General features: G+C 42.1%; 1 protein-coding gene across 3 annotated transcripts in view; it reads right to left on the bottom strand.

Annotated features, from left to right (window-relative positions):
• The window catches only part of PSD3 (pleckstrin and Sec7 domain containing 3), a 204,722-nt gene that overhangs the window by 28,434 nt on the left and 151,831 nt on the right, over positions 1 to 24,457 (bottom strand). For all 3 annotated transcript variants that reach the window (XM_060237095.1, XM_060237096.1, XM_060237097.1), the window contains one exon: positions 8,017 to 8,060. In XM_060237095.1, the coding sequence (XP_060093078.1) occupies positions 8,017 to 8,060 (44 nt within the window). The remainder of the gene's footprint in view (positions 1 to 8,016; positions 8,061 to 24,457) is intronic.

Consider the following 24,457-nt stretch of genomic DNA (forward strand, 5'->3'; position numbering starts at 1 on the left):
TTCTCTGATATCACTATAATCATATCTGTCCTGTCTCTATTCCACATAATCATTCTTATGACATGTGACATTATGACATTAACCTTCTCACCTTATGACATGTGCTTCTCCAATTTGACATCGTGGAAGTCTCCACCCTTTATCCCATACTCCCCTACACCTCTAGACCCCCCCATCCCCGAATTCAATGGAATGGCCTTCCTTCCTTTTTTCCTCCAATGTAAATCCTTTTGCAATTCTCTTGGACCATGCTACTTATTCTGATAATGGAAGCCAATTTAAACCAGCTGTGATTCATACAGAGGCAGTCATGTTTCTGGTCTTCCTTGTGAGCGCTAAGAATACTAAGCCAATGGTGCTTAAAACTGAAGGTGCTGTCAGTGGGATCAGGCATTGTAATACATAGTGAAATTTCATTATAGATGGGGAAGCTGAGGCACAGTTCACACAAACATATGAATGTGGCATTAATCCTGTGTTGTGCTGCAGACTTCTGATGGGGGAATCACAATACTGAATGACTTGCCCTGCAGAAGTACCCTGACCAAAAACTGCGAAGAAGGATTCTAGCATAACTTTCTCCCTAGCATGTGAGCAGGAGACCATGTTAATCCTGCAGCTGGAGAGGGGATACAGTCCATAAACAAGTGTACCACCCCATCCATTTGCATGAGCTATCAGAACGGCTAGAGGTCTAAAAGCATACCTTATGAAACAGCCAAAAATCATGCGGCAGCTTTCATTATACCACTTGACCAAGGACGTATCGGCAAGATTTAATCCTGCTGTAATCTCAGCAGGCAATTTCAGAACTCTTGTTTAGAGCACGGAAACAAGAAAAGCAAGTGTTCCAGAGAACCTCTCGTCAGATTGATAGTTCTTTTTTATCCTGGATTTGTTGGCAATGCACCAGTTCAGTTCGTTCCAATATCACTGGAAGCACATCAACCAGGGAGAGCAAAGGGCTGTGTTTTTTAAAATCAAAATGTAAGAGCCATCTGTTTCACCCATGGCAGCAGAGCACAATGTTTCCCAAAGTGCACAAGGCCCAATCTAGGGCGTGAGTGGAAAGAGGCCAAAGTCGTATGAACACATGAAACTATGTTATATAGCAAGGGTGATAAACATCTGGCCCATGGACAACTGGTCATTACCTTTATTGCCGAATGACAGAGGCTGTATACTGTTCCCTGTATACTGTTCCAGTGTGAATGTGTAACAGGTGTTGGAAGCGGGAAGGTGGGTATCAGGGAGATAATTTAAGGAAATACTGTAAGAGTGCTAATGTTTTAAGCATGTGTATATTTTGAGTAAAAAATAATACTGTTAATTAAGTTTGTCCAGATCCTTTATAAAGTTTATGTCTTCCGCACCTGGCATTACATTTTATGGCACACATGGCCCAGCCCCACAAAGTGACATTGATGTTAGATCCAGCCCTTGTTACAAATAAGTTCAACACCTGTGCCAGTGTGGTGTAGTGGTTAAGAGTGGTGGACTACTCTAATTTGAAGAAACAGATTTGATTCCTCCCTCCTCCACATGAAGTCAGCTGGGTGACTGTGAGGCAATCATAGTTCTCTCAGAGCTCCCTCAGCCCCACCTTACCTCACAAAGTGCCTGGTGTGGGGAGAGGAAGGGAAAGGCGATTGTAAGCTGCTCTGACACTCCTTTGGGTAGTGAAAAGCAGGGTATAAAAACCAACTCTTCTTCTTCTCTGTATAGAGTCTGTCAGCCTAGTAAAGTCTACTCCGCAATCCTCCACAGTTCCATCACCAGACCTCTTTCTTAGCTAGAGTTGCTAGTGACTGACCCCATAGGCTTCTGCATGTCCTCTGCTACTGTCCCATGCATCACTCTCATATGTCCTATGCTGCTGAGTGCATAAGCTACCACTACAGGTAGCTTTCGATGCAGCTGAATAAAAGCAGCGGATGTGTCCTCTTCTTTACTCTGTGCTGAAATCAGTCACAGTCCAGCTTGAAATTAATGGAACTGGCTGGGGGAGAGCTATTTTCAGAATGCACCTTCTAGGGACAGCTTTCTTGGTAGCAATTCTGTCAGCTCAGGGATGCTGTGATTGATGAAGCGTAATCAGCCTTATGCAAAATGTCCTTGATGCTAAACTTTTTTTTTTTTAAAAAAAGGATAAAAAGTAGTCATTTATGTCAAGTTCTATCAGTGTACACCCGCTTTCCCAAGCCGCCCTCCCCACTCCCAAGGAAGGAAGCTGTTTTGCTCTTAAAATATTAAGACGTCTGTAAGTTAAACCAAGTCTTTCCAGAACCGTCCTTGAATGTGCAGTACAAGCATGATCTAAGATGTTTTCACTAGGTATTCTGGAAACAGAACCTCCAGTGATTAGCATGTGTGTGCTCTACCACTGAGCTACAAGGCCCTTCCAAAACAAAAGAGGTATTTATAATGAAAACTGGATGTAGCACCACTGATCAGCACAAAGACAGTTCACACACAGCCCCACACACCTTCATCACAATAAAGAATCGCTGAGGAGCCACAATACAACACATGGTTTGCTTCCCAAAGGTCTTTGATTTTATTTCTAGCATCTTCGTTATAGGAGGGGTTCCTAGCTTTCTGAGCCTGTGTGAATGCTTTCGGATTTTGTGTACAGGTAGTGGATGCTATCACAAAATGACTGCCATGGTGGAGGGGGGGGACAGCAGACCACAAAGTGTCTGCTATGGAGTCAATCACAAAATACTAGGGGGTTCCAAGCCAAGTGTCTTCCAGTGATTGAATAAGCTACTTCTGAATGGGTGTTCCTTGAAGACATAGATTACTTTCTGCAGCACTTCTTGTTTCAGGAGGGTGGAAGAGAGCCAGGATTAGCTTATTGCTTTTGGGGAAGAACAAAGTAGACAAGCACCAGGAAACATATCAGCAGATGCAGTGGTGCTGACAGGCACCATGTTGAAGATAACTGAATAAAAGGATCCCGGATAGCAATATTGGGGAGATAATTAATTTTTATTTTAATCGTTTCTATACTGCCTTTCCCCCCAATTCCGGGCCCTAAGGTAGGGAATTAATATAATTAATGTAAGTCTGAGTAGACACTTCTGAGCCCCACTCAGTGTAAGGCAGCTTCATATGTTCAGTGACATTTGTACATGTTCAATTATATTTTCATATTTCTAACCCACTCCATGGCCTCAGGGCTGATCTCAGCACTCAAAGTTGTAAAATAAAATGCCATTTAAAATGGATGATGCTTTGTACTAGAACAAAAATAATCCACTTCTGGTTAAACCACAATCGCCAGATCAGATTTCATAGCCTTTTCCAGAAAAAAAGACCAGGCACAGATTGCAATTAGAAATGAAGGCCTGGGGAGGGGGTAAAGATGGTTTCCCCCCCCCCCACACACACACATACATGAGGACCCCCCCCCATCCATTTTTCTACAGGAAAATTTTCCAGAGGAAAATCTGGGGGAGAACAGAAAATAAAACTGTGAGCTACTTCCTTTTTTGAGATGAATGAAATACTTCTTTAAGACAAGGGTTTTCTCTATAAAAAACGTGCAGTGCGAAAAGGTCTGGGAACGCTGAGAAGTGCTGGGGAAAAACTCCTATGAAATATTTTGTCTCTTGGAATCAGTGAATTTTTGAAAAGGCAAGGTTCTACTCAAAACATGCATGAAAACATTTATATGTTCTCACTTTGCCATTTTATCCTCACCAGCCCATATCTGGCCGAAGGTCACATAATGAACTTCACAGCTAGATGGCGATTTGAACACAGATTGTCCAGATACTAGTCGGACCTTCTAAGCTCTACCCCCACATTGGCTCAGTAATATATATTATGTAAAATGTAGGATTTTAGTTTTTTATGATTTACTGGTTAATTTTATGTTGGCCACTGGATTATTATTTGAATGTTACATTGCTGTCAACCCCATGAGCAAATACAAAAAAAGCTATGTAAATTATTTTGGTCATAATAAAAAGATTAGGTCATTAATAAAAATATTAGTCATCATTGTTATCATCTAGCTATAACCAGTCATTGTCATCTAGCTATAACACAATCTAAACTGTGGAGGCTTGTGAGCAAAAATTCTGCTTTGTGAGCTAATGGCATTAAAGTTGTGAGCAAACGATTTGGCTACTGCATAAATTAGTTTATTCTGGGACCATCTTTCCTGAGCTAAGAGGAAAATGTGTGAGCCGGAGGCTAAAAAACTGTGAGCCAGCTCACACTAACTCAGTTTAGAGGGAACACTGAACTGGATGTGTAGTTGGATGTACAATGGCGGGGGGGGGGGGCCTCTAACCCCAGCTCCCTGCCTTATATTTCCTTTTCTTTGCTCTCTTCACTCATCTACAGCTGAGTAACTGGGGTGACATGAAAGATAATGCCTAGATCATCCCTAATACCAGAATCACTGGCATCAAGGACTTTCTAGGAAATGCCAGTCAGGTTGCCTTCAAGCAGTGTCATGGCTACCACCAGTTCCAACTGAAGGAGGTAAATCCTGCTTCAAAGCACCCCTTTCTCAGTTGCTGATTACATTCCCTGGCACTGCCGAAAAGGGGAGAGCAGAGGGACAGGCACTTCAGCTTACCCAGCTCTGTCCTGGGAAAGTATATCTCAGATGTTCTGACTGCCTTACGGCAACCACTACTGTGCTGCCCCACCTTCACGGCCTGGTACAAACTACATAGCAGTTTCACTTCTCTGACTCCACTGGTAGTTGAAAAAGAGCCTTCAAGATGACAACAGGATGTTTTCTGTCAGGTGGGCCCATCACAAGCAAGACGGCACCAACCTAGAAAAACTGGCCACTCTAGGAAAGACCATCAAGACAGATCCAGTTTCCTCAGCCGCTGGAAGAACAAGTAGATTCTGCACAGTTGTGACCACTGCTAATTAGTCTTGCATGCAACCAAGGCTGGGGGGTGGGGGTGGGCTAAGGCACCTGAGAAGACCATTCATGAAGGGAGCTTTGCCTCGAGAAGTGCAAGGCTACCCTTTATGATCCTCTATAGCAGGGGTGTCAAACATGTGATCTGGGGGCCCAATCAGGTCCCTGAGTAACTGGGTGTCATCTTCTTCCTTCTCCCTATATCTTGCTTCCTTCTGCATAACAGTTTACTTTGCAAGGCTGACTCAATTGCACAGGGGTACAGAGCAAAACTTCTATTTTCTCCATTGGTTGAGGCTCCTCCCTTGGGGAGGCAGCTTGTTTTTCCAGGCTCTCTCAATCACACAGCAGAGCTACTGAGCCAAACCTCTCTTCCTTCTATTAGCTGAGGCTCCTCCCCCTCCCAGTTTCCTGGGGGGAAAAGGAAAGAGCCAGAACTTCCTTTGCCCAGTTCCCCAGATCCCATGGGAGAAATATAAAGAAAACACTTTTAAGACAAATGAGTGCTAAGGTTTTAAGCATGTTTTAAGCTTTTTAAAATATATATTTAAAGATATATTTGATTTAAAAATATATTTAAGTGTGTTTGTCTGTGTCCTTTATAAAGTTTATATCTCTGCTACCTAATCTTAAATAGCCCAACTTGATATAGCCTGGCCCAAGGTCTCATTTCTGTCAGATCCGGCCCTCATGAGTTTGACGCCCCTGCTCCACATTTTGTGTCGAAGTCGCATGGTATCAAAAGCAGGATTGCACATCAACATCTTGAAGAACCACAGCCATTTCAATAATTCATCTGTTATCATCAACAATATTATGATTCGGAGTGTTACTGCCGCCTTTCAGGATTCCAGAGCAAGTGGCATTTTTGATTTGACCACTGAAATTTGGTGGAGGGCAATGGGTGCTTTTACAACATGAATGCTTGAACAATCAAAAAGCTTACATCCCCATACGCTGGTATAAAAAACTGATCCCATAGAAGAGACAGCCTTGCCTGTATCAAAACGGGCACAATGTCACTTAAAGTGACATTGGCTACCCTGCAAGCACCTCCAAACAACAGGCACAATACTCTGTGGTTACAAGGAGCGTCAGCCTCCTAAGGAAATCAAGTAAGCCAGTTTGACAAGGGGAATGATTAAAGTGGCTTGGCACACACTCGCCTCCCCATGTTTGCTTTTGAATTCCAATTGTTCCCTTCCCCAGAGCAGCCGAAGGGCGGGGAGGGAATGCTAGGCCTTTTGCAAGTAATTATCTTTAATATCAGCTCGTTGCCAAGCTATCCATACTTAATCAAGAGACAAACGATAGACAACCAGCCAACGGGAGGAAACCCAACCCAAGATGAGTTTCTCCCTAGCAGTTCCAACACAATGTCTTCATGGATAAAAGGCAGAAATCTAAGCATGTGTTTTATTCATGCCGCCATAGATTAACTGAGGGTTTAATTTCACTCTCACAAATGAAATTTCCTAGCCGAATAAAAATGTCTTCCATCTTTTACAAGCAGCTTTTCATCACTAACAACTCAGTGGCTTGCTGGAACAGCAGCAGACATGTAGCTTGTAGGATAAAACAGAATTTGCCAACATGGCCTCCTGTTACAATTTATTTATTTAATTGTTTTAATTGCCACTCACCCGAAGGGTCTCATGGCAATTTATGTCACTAAAACCAACCAGGTAAAAAGGATATAAAAACAAATAATTACAAGATATTAACATTAAAATACATGGCTATCACCATACCACATTGAATTAGCCCAAACATGTGGTTGCCCTCCAATGCCAACCTAAACAATTCAGCTTGGTATGCCCTACAGAACCTAAGCAAGTATCGCAGGGTATGGGTGTCATTTGAGAGTGCATTTCATGGAATAGGGGCCACAACTGAGAAGGCTCTTTCCTGGTAACAGCTAACTGAGCCATCCTGGAGCCAAGACAAGGTTTATCCACTATTTTTTGGGCAGGACACAAGGACAAGAGGCACATAAGCTACCAACCTCCCCAACAGTGCAAAATAAGTAGGATTTAAATTCCATCCAGCTATTTCATCACAAACGAATACTTCTATAGAACAGCAATTCCTAATTAGCTGCAAGAACACACTTGTTGACCAGAAAGTAGTGGGCATTTCTACTCAGTGGAGGAGACAGTTTCCATGCAGCATTGTTCCCACCACCCCCGCTACAAGAAAAGGGCACTTAAATCATTCAAAAAGAAAGGAGTTGGTCTGCATCAAGGTTCCAAGATATAACCTGAGCTACAGGCAACAGGTATGCTCAAGAAGCATCACAATTTCCTGGAAAGAATTCTTGTCCCTGGGAGAATGGAGATGGGTGAAGGCAGAATGTCTGGGACAATATTCATCAGATTAATCCATGAGTGCAGAGAAGACCTGCCCCCAGTTCTTGAGAACTGCTCAGGAATACATTTTTTTAAAGGATACGAGAGTATTGTACATCCAGTATTCAACTGACAACAAAACTGAAAGCCAGCTATCAAAAATTTGGGAAACTCAATTTGCAATGTTCAAAGAGTTGTATATGTATTATTTCAACAATCCTTACAACCCTATAAGGTAGACTGATTACACGAATGGAAAGGGATGGCAGAGACTAGATAGGCTTGCCTATCTAATGATCTCATGGCAGATACGAGTAGGGTTTCTTTGTTCCAATCAGGGTACCTTGAGGAAAGCTGGCTTAGCAGGTCTACTCAGAAGTAAGTCCTGTTGTAGTCAATGGAGCTTCATCCCAGGAAAGAGTTCTACACTAAATTTCTCAGGTGTCTCTTTGCACTGACTGTTATTGAATTACAGTTTGTAATCCACTTTCAGTTTCGGTGAGGAAGGCAGACTGCACAGTAAACAAATCCTCAGTAAATCCATGAAGTCAATGGGCTTAGAAGGGCCTCATTCTGTTTAGGATTGTATTGCAGGCCTCGTGAGTTAATGTAGACTGCCAAATAAATGGTTGCTCAGTAGAAGTGCTTAGCGTACTGATGAGGTGGACTTCTGTAAATTCAGGAATCTGCTTTGTGTGCGGCCTGCATACCAAATTAAGGTACCACAAAAGGAATCATTTAAAAAACAACATTAATTCCACATAATATACTTACACTGCCCATTCGAGCTTCTCATTTTTGATTGAATTGTAGAGAGCCTGTAAAGAGAAAGCAAGAAGAAATTACTGGTTGTAGCTTGACTCTAGGAGATTGCTGGTTCGGCATTTTTTAAATGCTAGATGTCACAGGCAAGCTGCCCTTGATCGGGAAGTCAACCATACATGGCTTTTATTTATTTATTTATCATACAGCAGAGCCACACGCGGGAAGCATATTATAATATAAAATGCAAAACCAATACATAGCAACACTAGCAAGAATGAAATTGTTACTCCAGAGAGAAGAAATATTCATCTGTTTGGATGTTTACCTGGAATTAGCAGAGGACAAAGTAGAATTTCCTGTGTGGTGCTGTTTTAAACCGAATTTAAAATATAGTAATATAACAAATTTATTATAGCAATAGGCAATTGGCAGTGCCAGTGTTGGCTCTGGCATTTGATTCTACCCTTCTGGACCCCAGTGTGGCTTTAGAGTTAAAGTCACTTCTTTTATTATGCACCTCCAGCACCTTTCTCTTGATCTCAGCCACGGGCAAAGAGCTCTTTAGCCTCTTGTTTTTCTGCAGTGCCAACAGAAATGGAAGCCTTTGCAGAAGGTCTCCCATCAAAACTACTCTCCAGAAAGAAAAACCAACAGGTGCAAACAGATTCTAGGGGGCCAGATGTTCTAGAAGAAGATGACAAAGAAGAGGCTTTTATACCCCGCTTTTCTCCACCCTGAGGAGTCTCAAAGTGGCCTATAATCTCCTTCCCTTCCTCTCCCAACAGGCACCTTATGAGGTTGCTGGGGCTGAGAGAATTCTGAGAGAACTGTGACTAGCCCAAGGTCACTCAGAAGGCTTCATGCAGAGGAGTTGGGGAATGAGACCCAGTTCTCCAGATTAAAGTCTGCCATTCTTAACCACTACATCATGCTGGCTCTCTAATGCCTCTAGAAAGACTAGAGAACCCTTTGCCTGCATCCTGCCTGTAGTCTATGTAGCACATTTAATTTTATGTGGCAGCAACCAAAAAGATTTGGTAAAATAAGATGTTCCCAAAGTTGCCAGTTTCATAGCCATATTCCATCTGAGCAAAACTTTCTGAGAGCGAGCCCCTGCAAATAGATAATATCAGTAAGAGCCTGTGCATGTGCATTCTCTGTTGTGCCTCCCACCTCACAGAATGGTCTGTTTGAGATTTGGAAGGCCCCCACATGCCTATCATTTCATAGAATGTGCAAAGCAGGAATGTTCACAGGACTAGAACTGCAGTATAACGGAAAAGCTCTGGAGGATGCTTTTGCAAGGAAATAGGATTGTATACTGCAAAGTTTTTAAATATATATTTTATTTTTGCCATTTAAGGGAGTAAAGAATAGAAAGAGCATAAAAGGAAAAATAAGGAGCGTAGAGCATCATTTGTCAAATGCATTTGAAGGACACTGCTTAATATGAAAATATAAAACATGAAAGAATAGCATGACAAGTCAGAGTATAGTAAAAATAATCTATGCTTCCACATAATATATTTCTATTATTTCTTATCTATAGAGCTAAGAAGGCATATAAACAAAGAACAAAAGAGAAGAAAAACATTTTTCCACTTTGTCTAAGATTCATGCTATCATATAATGACTAACAGATATATAGCTACGGAAATGTGATTATATAATTTTTATAATCAATTTAAATCTCTTGATATTGTATCTTGCAGCTTTTTCTGATGTATGTAGTTTGTAGTAGTTATAAAAAGCTCTCCACTTAGTCTCAAATTTGATGATTGGCTCCTTATTTATATAGTTCATCATTTTTGCCATAACAGCATATTCTTCCATTTTATCTCTCCAGTTCTCAAGATTTGGGCAAACTTTAGTCTTCCACTTGGTTGCAAATACCAGTCATGCTGCAGTTAGCATATATCTAAACAGCTCATATTCTGATCTATTTATATCAGATGGTGAAATTTCTAACAACATAGTCAAGATTTTCTGAATGGATGTGAAATAGCTTTCATGTCTATCGCAATGTTTATTCTATACATTTTACTTTGCTTGTACTGCACTATCTTTTGCCTTTGTAATTCACTTTCTGGATTGTAGTATGTCATGGCTTAGAAAGTTTTTTGTCTATATTGTTTTCCAATTTTGCAATCATAGTTCCACACTGCACTAATTAGCAGTCCTTGCAGTCAGACTGAATTTTTAAAAATATTTTCTAATCCACCTTAAGAAAGACAGGCTATAAACAAAAGAAATAAATAAAGTTCTATCAGCTGTACATAAAGTCACTGATAATATTGGAAATGAGAGCTGCTGAACTAATTTTACAGTTTGCTTGTTTTTGGATTGCTCATTTTTTCAAAATAATCCAGTGCTGCCTTCTGTTACATTTCAAGTTCAGGTGAGAGAGCCCTGTGAAGAAAGTGTTTGGCTACATTATTATGCAGTGACCCAATTGCCATACGGCCAGGCCACCAACCAAGACTAAATACCACTACAGCATACAGGATAGGTATAACTGATCATGCCTACATAGTGACTAGATCACTGAAAGGTAAAGAAAAAGAACATTGCGTCTATTATCAAATCACTTCTTTATATTTTGAAGCTCTTGGATTTTAATATCAGTAACAGTTCTTTGTAGTATTTAAAAAGGTAAAGGCAGTCACCAGTCGTTTTCCACTCTGGGATGACGTTGCTTTCACGTTTTCACGGCAGACTTTTTACCGGGTGGTTTGCCATGGCCTTCCCCAGTCACCTACACTTTTCCCCCAGCAAGCTGGGTACTCATTTTACTGACCTCAGAAGGATGGAAGGCTGAGTCAACCTCGAGCCGGCTACCTGAACCAGCTTCCACTGGGGTCGAACTCAGGTAGGCACTAATAGCCTTCTACCCATTTATTCTCTGAATTTACTGAAGCTCTCACACATCCCTTGGGCAACTAAGTTCAGGAAAGCCCACCTGCCCTCCAGACCAACGCAGGAAAGCTTCTTATCCCCTCCTGTGTCAATAGACCTCTCTGAACTCAGTTTCTCAGAAGTGTAACAGGGCTTCCTCTTCCTCTTGCTATTTTTTACTCCTTAGAGAATGCAGATCATTTCCCCATCCCAACTCAGAGCATTCCAGAGAAGAATCAGAACAGGCACTACCTCCAGAGAATGGAGAATGCTAAAATCTACCTACCCACCCACCCTGCTTCTTCATATTTTAGCTATAAAGTGAGAATCAGTGGAAAGTTTTAATGAGATTGATACAAAACTGATATAGGTAAGCGGAGTAAAAAAATTAAACATATATTCCACTCTTCTCCTTAATGGGGATCTAAAACATCTTACAACAGGGTTCTTCCCACCTCCATTTTATTCTGAGAACAACCCTGTGAGACAGACTAGGCTGAGAGTGACTAGCCCAAGGTCACCTAGCAAACTTCCATGGCAGAGTGGGGATTCAGACCTTAGTCTGACACTTCAAGAGAAGAAAAATAGATTGCTTATATATATCCCTCTTTCCTCTAAATTAAGGAGTCTCAAAACCACTTACAATCACATTCCCTTCCTCTCCCCACAACAGGCACTTTTTGAGGTAGGTGGAGCAAGAGAGTTCTGAGAAAACTGTGACTGGCCCAAGGTCACCCAGCAGGCTTCATGTGGAGGAGCAGTGGCGGATCAAACCTAGATCTCCAGATTAGAGTCGACCGCTCTTAACCAGTACACCACCATCCTGGCTTGTCACTATATCATATTGGCCATCAAAGGCTCTCTGACTTCCGGCACATCAACATCTGGAGAGATTATGGTAACTCTGCCCTGACCTAAAATGGCAAGTCTTAGGCATCTCTCTCCCTCCCTCTAGACACACATTTGCTTCAAGTTTAGATGATCATACCAAACACCAGCAGGAACTTATTTGCATATTTGGCCACACTTCCTGATATCACCATTGTTTCACACAGGGCCTTTTTGGTAGAAAAAACCCAGCAGGGAATTATTTGCATATTAGGCCACACCCTTTGATGCCATGCCAGCTGGAACTGCAATCCTGTGCATTCTTGCTCAAAAAAAGCCCTGCCAAACACAGTTTAACTGGACGTACCTCTTCCACTTCCCTCCCTCAAAAGCTAGACTTTCCCTCTGTTTTTCGGTCTCCTCAATGACTGAACAGCCCTGGTAACATGCTTTCTTCTTCCCTGAAGAAAGTCTGGCTGTCCCACCCTGTATCAGTAAGGTATATTTTGACTATTTGCTCAGCTCAGGAACCTGAGGGAAGAAATAGGATTGCCCTTAGATTCTTGAAAATGGCACTTGGGATGCTTTTAACATTCAAAAATAACAAAAGGTTTGATTTTACTCCAAAGGGAAAAGTCAGGTGAAATAAGGGGTTGGAGTTACTGAGTACAAGCATAGACTTGATCTTATATACCAGGCTAAGTAGATGTTCTTAATTCATTCACAGTTAGATCTTTATATTGGGAGACTTTATTCCATTGTTTTTCCAAATACTCTCATTCACTTTATTTGAGTAATTACTGACTCAGAAACTTGGTGCCTTCTTCCCAGTACCCAAAACCCTTCTCTTGGGAATACCAGTACTCTTCTAGAGTTTGTGACTGACTTTTAAGGTCTCTATGGGCAGTTTCTTCTAATCAGACCAGGGAATTCTGTTTGACTGAGTAGGGAATCTCTTCCCTCCCTTGAAGATTTATCCTCATTCCTTTAGTCTGAATGGGAGTCTTCTCTACTACCCAAGCTTCACTGCCAAACTTTTCCCTAGTTCTCTCTCTGTGTTCAACTATGTTTGCTGATGTCAGCTAATGCTTAACTCAGTCTGCCTTCAGTCAAGGAGGTAAAAATCTGACTTTGCCAGCACTAGCCCCTTTTCCTATCATGGCTAGTCTTAGATGGTCTCATACATGTCTCTTCTTGGTTGATGTAGGAATCAGAATGAATCTCAGCATCCAGCTCTTGCAAGACTTTTCTCTCTCTCTTTTTTTTTTTTGCTCAGTGGATGCTAACCAATCAGATAGCTTAGAGCAGCCTGTCACTCAAGGCTCTCTGGCTCTGTGAAGAAGTAACTCTTCACAGCCCTTCAGTTATTTGAACAGCACTTCCAAGCCTCTTAAAAAGCACAGTCCGTCATAACTGCACATACATCTCATGACAAATTTATCAATCTTAATCTCACTGCAATATTCAGCCCCTCCTAGCCTGTCCTAGAGATCCCCCCCCCCCATTTTGTTCTTCAATTTGGTTATCTTTTGCAGCTACCAACCTTCAACTCTGGGTTTATTTATTTGTATCACATATTTCAACCCACAAAAATCTGTACTCAGGCCTGCAAACCTGTGCAGGCAAGACTGGGTAACTTGAAGAACCACTGAGAATCAATTACCTCCTCAGTGATTCTAGGTTAGAATGCTACACTAGGAGAAGCCCTAGAGTTTACCAAGGGCATCATGAGTATTCCACTTGCCCAGTTCTGACTCTTTCAAGTTAAAAATTATGTTCAACAGCAGAATTCCAACAGCGTGGTGACACAGTTTCAAAAGCATAACACCATACTTTAATAACAAAACAGAAAACAAGCTAAGGTTGCAAGTATTAAGAAAACCAATTAATTAAAAGAATATGGATTCTCCCTCACCCAAACAGCATTATGTTTAGTTCTGTTTTCTCCAAAGTTGAAGTCCCTTTGGACTTCATCACATGACAAGAATGCTCAAGCAGCTTTGATTTCAAAGACTTACACGTGTCTTAGTCTTGCATTCCCATGAGTCTTTCACAGCCCAGTGAAAAAAATCAGAACATCTTTCAAATCAACTTATGATTCACCAACATGAACGCAACATATCAGCACTATCAGACCATCTGAGACTTCAAAAAGAGGGTAGCAAGATGTTTTTGTTGAGCATCTGACCAGCCAAATTATGTGGCCACAGCTACACTTGTCTGTATAAAATAACAAAATGGCTGTAAGCAAATCAAAACCTAGGACCTTCATACTTTAAAAGCCTCACGTCAAACAATATGCATTTGATGTATCCTGTTTTGCAGTTTGTCTGACAGTACATAACCTAGTAGTAGCATAAAAGTACAAAAACACTACTATTTTTGGGTGATGGAAAGTGCCATCAAATCACAGCTAACTTGTTGTGACCCTGTGAGGTTTTCAATTCATGAGATGTGCAGAGGTGGTTTTCCACTGCCTGCCTCTGCATCACGACCCTGGTATTCCTTGGTGGTCTCTCATTCAAATAGCTAACGCTGCTTAGCTATACAGGCTATTTACATCCAGTCTTTCTTTGGTCACGGAAAACATGGCAGCATAAATGGGGGCCCAGCCACTGACTCACCCCAGACAGCTTGCTCAGTTATGTGATCTCTGATCATAACTCTGCTCAGCAGATGCTAACCAATCAGATCTCTTGGAACAGACTGTCACTCAAAGAAAGCTCTCTGACTCTATGAAGAATTAATTGTTCACGGTCTTTAATCTGTTTACACAGCACTTTTAAAAAGTGCAGTCTGTCACACCCCCACTTCTGATGCAAATGAGGGACAAAGGCCTAGAAATTATGATCTGCCACAAAACAAGAGTAGCTGCAGCTTCTGTAGAGCCAGTTTGGTGTAGTGGTTAAGTGTGCGGACTCTTATCTGGGAGAACCGGGTTTGATTCCCCACTCCTCCACTTGCACCTGCTGGCATGGCCTTGGGTCAGCCATAGCTCTGGCAGAGGTTGTCCTTGAAAGGGCATCTGCTGTGAGAGCCCTCTCAGCCCCACCCACCTCACAGGGTGTTTGTTGTGGGGGAGGAAGGTAAAGGAGATTGTGAGCCGCTCTGAGACTCTTTGGAGTGGAGGGCGGGATATAAATCCAATATCATCTTCTTCTTCTTCTGTGAAACACAGCAGCAAAATAGGTGGGCTTTGAGTAACGGCAAGCACATCAGAATCTTGTTTTGACCTGGGCCTCATATACTATAGCACCTCCTCCAGGGATTCAACGGCCTGCCAGGGTATCTTCTAATCTTCCTGGATTGCTTTCTCTGTTTTTTCTTCAGAAACTGTCAGACTTTCTCTCCCCTCTAGAGGTGAATGAAGAACTGCAACCTATTTTTAAGAAATGAACCACATCTATACAGTCCCCCTTGATCCTTCTGATGTGAATGTTTTCATGCTAGTTTGCTTTTCCTCAGGCATGAACTGTTCCAATGCTTTTTTTTGTAGGAGGAATTCCTTTGCATATTAGGCCACACACCCTGATGTAACCAATCCTCTAAGAGCTTACAGGGCTCTTAGTACAGGGCCTACTGTAAGCTCCAGGAGGATTGGCTACATCAGGGGTGTGTGGCCTAATATGCAAAGGAGTTCTTGCTACAAAAAAAAGCCTTGCACTGTTCTATGCCCTCCTCTTTTCCTATCATTTATGTCCTCTCCTTCTCCTCCCCCACCCTGGACGACAACACATTTTTTTCATCTGTTCCTATTTTTTGTCCATCATCACATCCCAGGACTTCTTATTTAAGCAGATGTCCCGCTGAGGTTTTGCTAGCAGAATGGCGGTAGGTGCCATATATCACTATGCTCCTGAGGCTGCTCTATTGCTTTGCGACAGCTTGACAGGCAAACCACTTCTGGGTTTCTGTTACACATTATCTTAATTTGTATTCAATAAAATATTTGTTCTAAAATTTACCATTCGTGCAATTAGAATGGATTATAAAATAATTAAAAACAAAGAAATAATTAAAATTAACAAGTCATAAAAAGTTTCAGCCGGTAACATACATCATTACACCCAATCAATGTCTCCTCTCCACACACGCTATACCTTGCCTCCAATCATCTATGCCAGTTAAGGTTTTTAACTTTCAAAAGGTAAGCCAATCTGGCCATGCAGAAATAATCTTTTCATTTGTGCAGCTGTTCTTGTCTATTTGGAAAAGACTCCTTTTTCCAATAGTGGGCAAAGTCAATACATGCTGCAGAAAAGGCATATAGCAAATATTATCTGTTTTTTAAACTGGAAGTCTTCCTACGTCGTTTCAAAAAAAGAGAGAAAATCTCAGGAGTGAGTAGAATTAAAACTCCCATCTCGTAATATACAATTTCAAAAGCTCAAACCCCTTAGTTAAAAGCTATGGTTAATAAAGAAAAGAACAGAAATGCTTTGGCCTGGTGCCTGAAAGGTAGTAGGGTAGGCACCAGGTGAGCCTCAAAGGGAAGGTCATTACACAGGCCAAGTGCCACCAATGAAAAGCCTGAGACCCTGGTCACTCCGCCAGGGAGGGTGGGATATAAATAGAACAAAATAAATAAATAAATAATTTTGTGGGCAGGGGCAGAAAAAGTAGGACTTTGGGGGAGGAGTTAATTTTGCCCTGTTTCCTAAAGGACTAATAGCATGTTTTCATGATAAAGGAATATTGGTGGGATGTGCTAACACACCCAAACACTGCTTGGGGTTTGGGGGATAGTAGCAGTTGAACATGCAGCATTTTCCTTGAACTCCAAGAGCAGAAGGACACAAAGGTTGCAAAGGACACAGTGAAACTGACCAGATTACAAAGCACCTTTCCAGTAAAATCCTTTCCTGCAGACTACTGTCAAATTCATCCCAGCTTTAGTAACATAAACGGGGGGAGGGATTAAGATAAGGCTTTCTGAGCATGGAACTGGACACAGGAAAAGCCATTTGCTGGTTTGGGTGATGGTGGTGCAACATACAACTAGTTAGGTTCCCCCCCCCCCCGCAACACAGCCCAGTTTCAAGGAAAGTTCAAGACAGTTTGCTCATCTCTAGCCAGAAGATTGCATATTGCATTATACCACTGATGCACCAGAGGCCAGTATTTGTTCTCCCCAGAGCGTTTTCATAATCGGTATGACAACCTGTTAGCACCAGGATCAAGCCTTCCCAGTTGATGCCTTCTGAAGCCATATTTGACTTTCATTCTCTCCACCTTTTTCAGATCTTGTACTTTCCCACTACATTTGTCCTAAGCATTCAATGTTGATCCAGCAGAGGCAGCCTGTTTTGAATGCTGTTTGCTTTACACAATAGCAGGTTCGTAAATAAAAACAGACATACAAAAACAAAATCTGCATTTATTCTGGCTAGTGCAGGTTCTGGCATGTATTCAGCCACACATTTTTCTCTTTTAGAACAGCATTTCCATTTGTGGACGTGACACCCATCAGGTGTCTCCTCCCAGTGCAGATGCTTCCATTTTGTCACACACCCCACATGCTGTTCTTAAGAGCCCACAAACCCCACAGGAACAAAACTGGGGGGTTAGCATGGTAGTCTGCAGTAGGAGGGAGAAGTGGAAAAGCCCCGCTTCTAAGACGTCTGACTTAATAAGATGGGAGTTCATTCTGACTTAAGGCTCCAAATCATTTTATGTGCAAATTTTCTGACAGCAATAGTTCCCTGTTAATACAGATACACAACCTTCCTGGCAGAGATGCCCATAGACAATTTCACTCTATAAATCACACAGGGGTTCAACTGCCACTCAACCTCTCTTTCCTGCAAGGCTGCTCTCCAGGGAACAAACACACAAGACCAACCCTGTTCAGAATCTTTATCAGCAAGCAAAAGGTCTGCTCATTAACAGCTGCTACTGGTAGGGTACTGCAGTCCCTTGGAAGTCTCCCCCCCCCCCCAAAAAAAAAATACCCCAAGCACAAGCTGTGAGAAAATGAAAGGTCTGAGACAACCCTGTTCCGAGCATGATCCTCCTTTACAAAAGCAGGAGTCAAGCAACTTAATTTAATTAATTATGTTGATCACTCCGCTCTTCTTCCACAGATCTCTGAGTGGCTTTGGCTCAGTTCCCAAACAGCTTAGCTTCAGCAGTAGAAACAGTATCACGTATCGTCTAACCACATTCTGGGCCAGCCTTGTTTATGAAGGAGGAAGGCAAGTGATGCGACATTTTACAGTGGAATTTTAAAGCAGCGTTAATTAATAAAAATTAAGTGCCATCAAATCACAACCCACTTATGATGACCCCCCCTGGGGTTTTCAAGGCAAGAGATGAGCATGGGTGGTTTGCCATTGCCTGCCTCTGCATAGCAACTATGTTTGTCCCTGGCAGTTTTCCACCTAAATACTAACCAAGTCTGACCCTGCCTTAGATTCTAAGCTCTGAAAAGGTTGGGCTAGTCTGAGCTATTCACACTCTTTTAGCTCTACTGAAGCCAATGGCCTTAGACAGGCATGATATTCCATTTAGGACTACCCTATTACAGCAATTTCATAAAATTAGTTCAACTGGCTACAACCTGGATAGTCCAGGCTAGCCTGATCTCCTCAGATCTCGAAAACTAAGCAGAGCCAACCCTGGCAAGTACTTGGATACTAAGGGATACCAAGGCCGGGATGCAGAGGCAGCCAAAAGCTGAACATCCAAGCCCCACTAGAGGTCACCAGAAGTCAACCATGACTTCCAGGCACACATGCACACATGGACATACACTACTCACAAAAAATTAAATTAGTTCAATGGGTAACCACAAAGAAAGATTTAGCCACTTACTTTGGATTTGTAGCTTGATGGAATGTAGTGGATTTGTTGCTGTGAAGTGGGTGAAGTGTTGCGGCTAAAGTGACTGAAAGACTTGCAGTGCCATCCTAAACAGAGTTATACCTTTCTAGGGCCATTGACTTCAATGTACTTAGAAGGGTGCAACTCTGCTGAGGATGGTAGTGTTAAGGCAGCAATAATCACCTAGAGGGTAAGGCCTGCTAAAACCAATGGGACCTGGTGGCAGAAGATACCTTACCTACTGAGCTCAAGGCAGCAGTTGCTCCAGGACAGGGCCAGGCACCCTGCCCAAAAGGCAGCAACAGCCTGACAGGCCCAGCAGGAGTGGGGATGCACCACCTACAAGACAGTCCCAAGGTATTAGCTGGAGGCTCTACTGCCTATGGAAGTCAGCTATGATGTCCTGCTGCTCCCCTAGTGGGGTGGGGACTTACTTTTGAGTAAACATTGCAGTGTAAGGAAGTTGGCTGAGATCTCTTCACTAAGATGAACTTGCTTAAGGAGACTCAGCCCCCTCCCTTCCAGTATGGTGATAATACTGCTGACCTACAAGTGTTAACTAGCTTAGCAAAATTACAGCAATTGTGAACAGTCTCTGCATTTTTCCTGATTACATTTGAATTTCACAGAATTATATCCTGTATTTCCTGCATTTCATGGCTCTTTAAACTAGTCATTTACATTTTTTCCCCATCTTAAGTTCATGAATGTGAATATTTTGTGTCTGCCTACCTCTGCATCAGACCAATTTGGTTCTGGTTCAAGGAAGCTTAGCTAGAATAAAAACTTGTTAGTTTGTCACGAGACTCCTCTTTTCAGCTTTACTTCTGACCTATGTCATAGGGCTGCCGTAAGGATTACTGAGGTTAAGTAGTGTGTATGAAATGCTTTGAAGTGTTATGCGAGTGCTAAGTTCAGAAAGCGTTTAGAAGAAATATATTAATACTTAAACCCAAATTCAAATTTCTTTCTAGGGTATTGTCTGCTATATTTCTCATCATATTTCTGGTGCAGTTATTAACGCAATACAACAAAGCTGAACCAATGATGACTGCATTATATACCGTATTACTGTACATGGTTAGCCCGTTCTGGCAGATCTATCATACTTTCTGTAAGGTAGACATAATCCTTAGCATCAAACCATGCTATGATTGATAGCACTGCTTAAGATCACAAACATGCAGTGAAACTATGGTTAAGAATGCTGCACTGAGCCTTATCCCCAGAGAGCACATATAGGGAGACACAGGTCACACTGCAAGTTGTGAGGCAGGACTGAATTGATGTAAGCCATAGTTGACATAAACCATAGCTTGCAAGCCCATTTCAAATTATGGTTTCCCATCTTGGCTTCCAGGGAATCCTTAACCATGATAAAAAGCATTCAAAGGCAATACTTAACCACAGGGAAGTGTTACTTCTAAACAAGGTTTCTGTCTCTTTGGCTTTAATGGGAGACAGAGGCACTTGCTTCACTCTCTTGTTAATTACAATACTGGATCTCAAAAGATTCCTTTACTGATATTTTCCTATTACTGTTATTTTCCCACCACTGACTCCTATTAACTCACTCCAGTGGTCTTAAGCCCATGGATCAGGACCCTCAATTGGCCACACAGCCTTGCCTGCTGGATTGTGAGCCATGGAGCTGCCTTTTTTGGGGGGGTCACTTTTTGGAAGCACTGCTACTGCTAATGCATAGGTGTAAAAAGTAGAAGTGACACAACCCCTGCTTCTTTTTGCAGACACATTTCTCCAATGAAGAAGACTCCTTTTTAAAGCACTGGCAAGTTCAGAGAGGCTTCCTCCTTTGTCTTCTATCTTTTCCCCAGGCCAAGTCACCCAGGCCCCATCAGTCAGTCCTCCAATACACCACCTGTCCTTGCAGTGCGGATATCCCTCCTCACCAATGCCCCCTTTGTCATATGACTTTCTGTCACATGGTGGTAGCTAAAGTGGGTCCTGTGATGCCACTTGGCTTTCAAAGGTGAGCCCCCTCAGCCAGGAAGGTTAAAGACTATTACTCTAATAGAAAACAATGGGCCTTAAAACTCACTTTATTTCCTGGATCATGCCCAGAGTTTTTGGCACTCATATAATACCTAATTGTTGGCTTCACTTTATTCTCTTCTCTCATATCCTAATGCAATTTTAATTAAATGACTTCACACAATGACTATAACAAATACATTTTAAATCAAGTGCAATGTTGGAATTGGATCTGCCCATGCCATGGAAGCTTGCTGAGTATCTTCAGGCTGGTCATTCTCTCAGCTTAATTAATGTACCTTACAGAGTGACTGCTGATAGGATAAAATAGAAGAACAGTTTGGGTCCTATTGGTTAGAAAAGCAGGGTTTATATATCTAAATAAACTTGATTTTAAATTGATTCTGCCAACACCAGTACTGATCTTTACCTGTCCTACATGGAAACTTGGGCAACTGGCAGACAAAAAAAGGGAGAAATCTACTGGTTTATCTTTTCAAACAGGCAGGAAAACTGGCAAGAGGAAAAGAAATGTTCAGCACTAATGCCTTTTTTCATATTATTTAGAAGTACCATGCAATAACAGTATTACTCAGACATTTGACAGACACATGAATTTCTGAATTTAAAATGGAGGCTTATCTGACTCTTATGCCCAAAAGGTTTCCTTTTCAGAGTCTGAAGGAGTGTGAATTATTCCCCCTAAGAAGAAGTCACTTATTGGGAGCTGGCGGTATCCACAAATGCCCACTAGGAGCAAAGCTAACCCACTGGGAGGCCAGCTGCTTCCACCAATTCGTGGCAGTGTTCTGATCACGGAGGGAACCCTCTTGGCCACTTAGAAAGGGGCCAACAAACACAGCTGTGGCCCTGCACAGTAACATGAATCAGAAGAGCAACTGTGGGGGTGAAAACAGGAAAGCAAGGAGTTAAAGTAGGAGAGCACAAGGTTGCATCTACCAATCAATTTGCTCTCCAGCTCTCAACTCTCCACCCTTCCATGAGAACCAGGAAGCTGTGAGTGGGCCCTCCTCATCTTAGGCTGGCCTTTAAAAGTCAGAGAGAGACTAATGAGGACAGATTGATCTTGGCTCCAGGCCAGCCAGGGGAAAGAAAGAGGACCTTGAATCCAGTCCCCCTTTTCAGAGCTGAAGCCTTAAAAGGAGCAGGCAAGCCATCTGCAAGATGGGGTGTTGGACTGGCAGAAGGCAGCCCATGTGTAGAACCTGAAAGACACTTCCTTTAGTCATTCCTTTCTCACATCCAATATCTCACCTACTCCAATAAGCTCAGACTTGCATATGGATGTAGCTCTCCATTTTCCCTCACAACAGTCTTGTGAGTCTTGGACAAAGTATTACTGGCCAGAGATCTCCAGACAGCTTCATAGCTTGACCAAGGATTCAAGCCCAGGTTTCTCCAGTCCAAGTGAATATTAAATTCTATTCCATACTGTCACTCCCCTAAGAGTCTGTGTATGAATCACTGTTCTGTCTACATTTTCTCTCAGGGCAGGTAACTTTGTGTTTGTCTTGGCTGAATAACCAAATCAAACCCAATACAACAAAACAGCAGAATTACTTTCTTCCAGTGAAAACTGATTGGAAGGTTAAAAAAGACAGAGCCATAAATCATGGAGAGACACCGAGGTCACCCTCCCATGTGGTAGTGTGCTTTGAGCTTAAAGAAGCCTTATATAATTCAACTGTCATGACACACTGTTATCTCTCAGAGGAAAGTTTGGAAATCACTGCATTAGAATTGCAAAAGCTTAGAAAACAAGCAATTCCAGCATGTTCCCATTTCTCCACCACTGTCATTTATGTCAATGGTCATTTAGTTGAGCTCTTCCAATATATAAGAAAGTTCCTCTATCTGATCTCCAATGAACTTGGAAAACAGGGCACCTTCCTCTGACATATAGCTGACAATGCATTATAGTTGTGACAGACTAGTTACAGCCATTCAGGAGACTACTGGTGCATGGGTCTTATTGTAGACATTTGGCCTGAGAATGGACAGCTGTTTGGAAGTTGAAACCTCCCATTTTGATTCTCAACCCATGCCCATCTAGGCTCTCAACACTGACCAGGAGATGAATGACCAATCAGAAGAAAGGTAAGAAGTCTTTGAAAGAGGGGCAGGTTTGATCTCTCTTGAAGGAGGTATTTGTAGGACTTCTTCATTTTTCATATGCCTTTCCTGCATCTGAAAGATTTAAATAATTTTAGATGTGTTGCAAACACCACCTTCTTGGGACAGATGTTTGAGTGGCAATTCAATTCCAGGGAGTTTGAGGTGGTCCAACCTGAATATATGATTTCAGGCCCAGCTTGGGGGCAGAAACTGCCTTCATTGCTCTGACAGAGGTCCTCCAATGGGTGAAACAATCAACCTTGTTGACTCTCCTAAATCTCGTAATGGTTTTAGATATCCTTCTGGACTGGTTGGTTAAGTTAGGTAGAAGAAATACCATATTCCAGTCTTGTCTTACTGACCAGTTTCAGAATGTGGTGCTGGAGGACTACTCCATGTTCAACTCCATGACATTTATGTTACAAGAGTCACTTGTGATTCCTTGTAATCTCTCCTGTAGTTCAACCTCTACCTGTAACCATTGGGAGAGGTCATCCAAAGTTCAGGTATCAAGACTCAAGAAGTTGAAGATGACATACAACTCTACCTTCCTTTCTCATTTGAGCCAGGTGGGGGCATTGAATGTCCTCAACAGATGCCTGAAGGCAGCAATGTAGGTAATCTGTACTAGAGGCAGGGAACAGAAAACAATAAACTGAAACTCAATCCAGATATGACAGAGGTACATTTAGTCAATGGCAGAGCTGACCATAGAGCTGAGACTTGACCTACTCAGGCAGGGGTTGCACTGCACCTTAAAGAGCCAGTTTGCAGCATGTAGATCAGCTTCTATTGATGGGTACTTAGATTACATCTGTGCAAAATAGTGCCTTTTGCATTTTGTCAGCTGTGCATTTCCTTCAAAAACAAGATCTGGCCCCAACTATATTCGTTACCTAGTCACCTTCATATCAGATAGCCCAAGAGGCACAGACACCTATGCTTAAAGATCTTCACAGGTTGTCTGTTCATTTCCAAGCCCAATTCAAGGTACTGGTTCTTACTTTCAAAACTCTAACATATCTGTATCAATTTATAATTCTTTAACATCTTTTATCTCTCTGAATCACTGGGTGTTAGTCCAGGGTGTTCAGTCAGAGGTGAAACTAATCTAGCAAACTTTACACACCAATGGTTTGACAGAGAATGCTAAGAAACAAAAACTCTACTTAGTTTCAAAGCCATAAAAGGATTGAGACTAGGAAATCCAAAGGGTGGCCTGCTCCCATACAAGCCTGCCTGAGTGTTAACATCATCCTCTAAGGGCCTACTTTGTGACCCTTCACTATCAGGACAAGGGGAATATCTTTTCTGCAGTAGTGCCTCATATGTGGAATTCCCTTCCCCCTAGCTCTGTCTGGTGATCTATTCATTTTCTGCCCCCTCCCCAGACTACACACTTATTCTTCCAGGTTTACCAGGACTACCAAAGTTTGGTTCTAGTCCTCTAACATAGTTTTAGGTTCTGACTTTTTAGATCTGTCAGACGGCCACTGAATCTCTACTTCTGAAGATGTTTAAAGAGGAGATAAGAATGATGTTGTAAGCCACTTAAGGTTCTCACTGAGGAGAAAAGCAGAGTATAAATATCTAAATACCATTCATACTTCTGGTGAAATCAAGGGGGTCTCATCTCATTCCCATGTTCTTTTGGTTTCTAAATGAACACTGCCAGAGAGAGTCTAGTGATAGGCAAAAGAGGCTTGTACAGCTTCTGCAACTGCAGGTTAGTCTCAGCTTCAAGTTGCTGCCTCTGGAGTCCTTCAGAAAAAGTCAG

Source organism: Heteronotia binoei, chromosome 4, assembly GCF_032191835.1.
Source record: "Heteronotia binoei isolate CCM8104 ecotype False Entrance Well chromosome 4, APGP_CSIRO_Hbin_v1, whole genome shotgun sequence".
Lineage (NCBI taxonomy): Eukaryota > Metazoa > Chordata > Lepidosauria > Squamata > Gekkonidae > Heteronotia > Heteronotia binoei.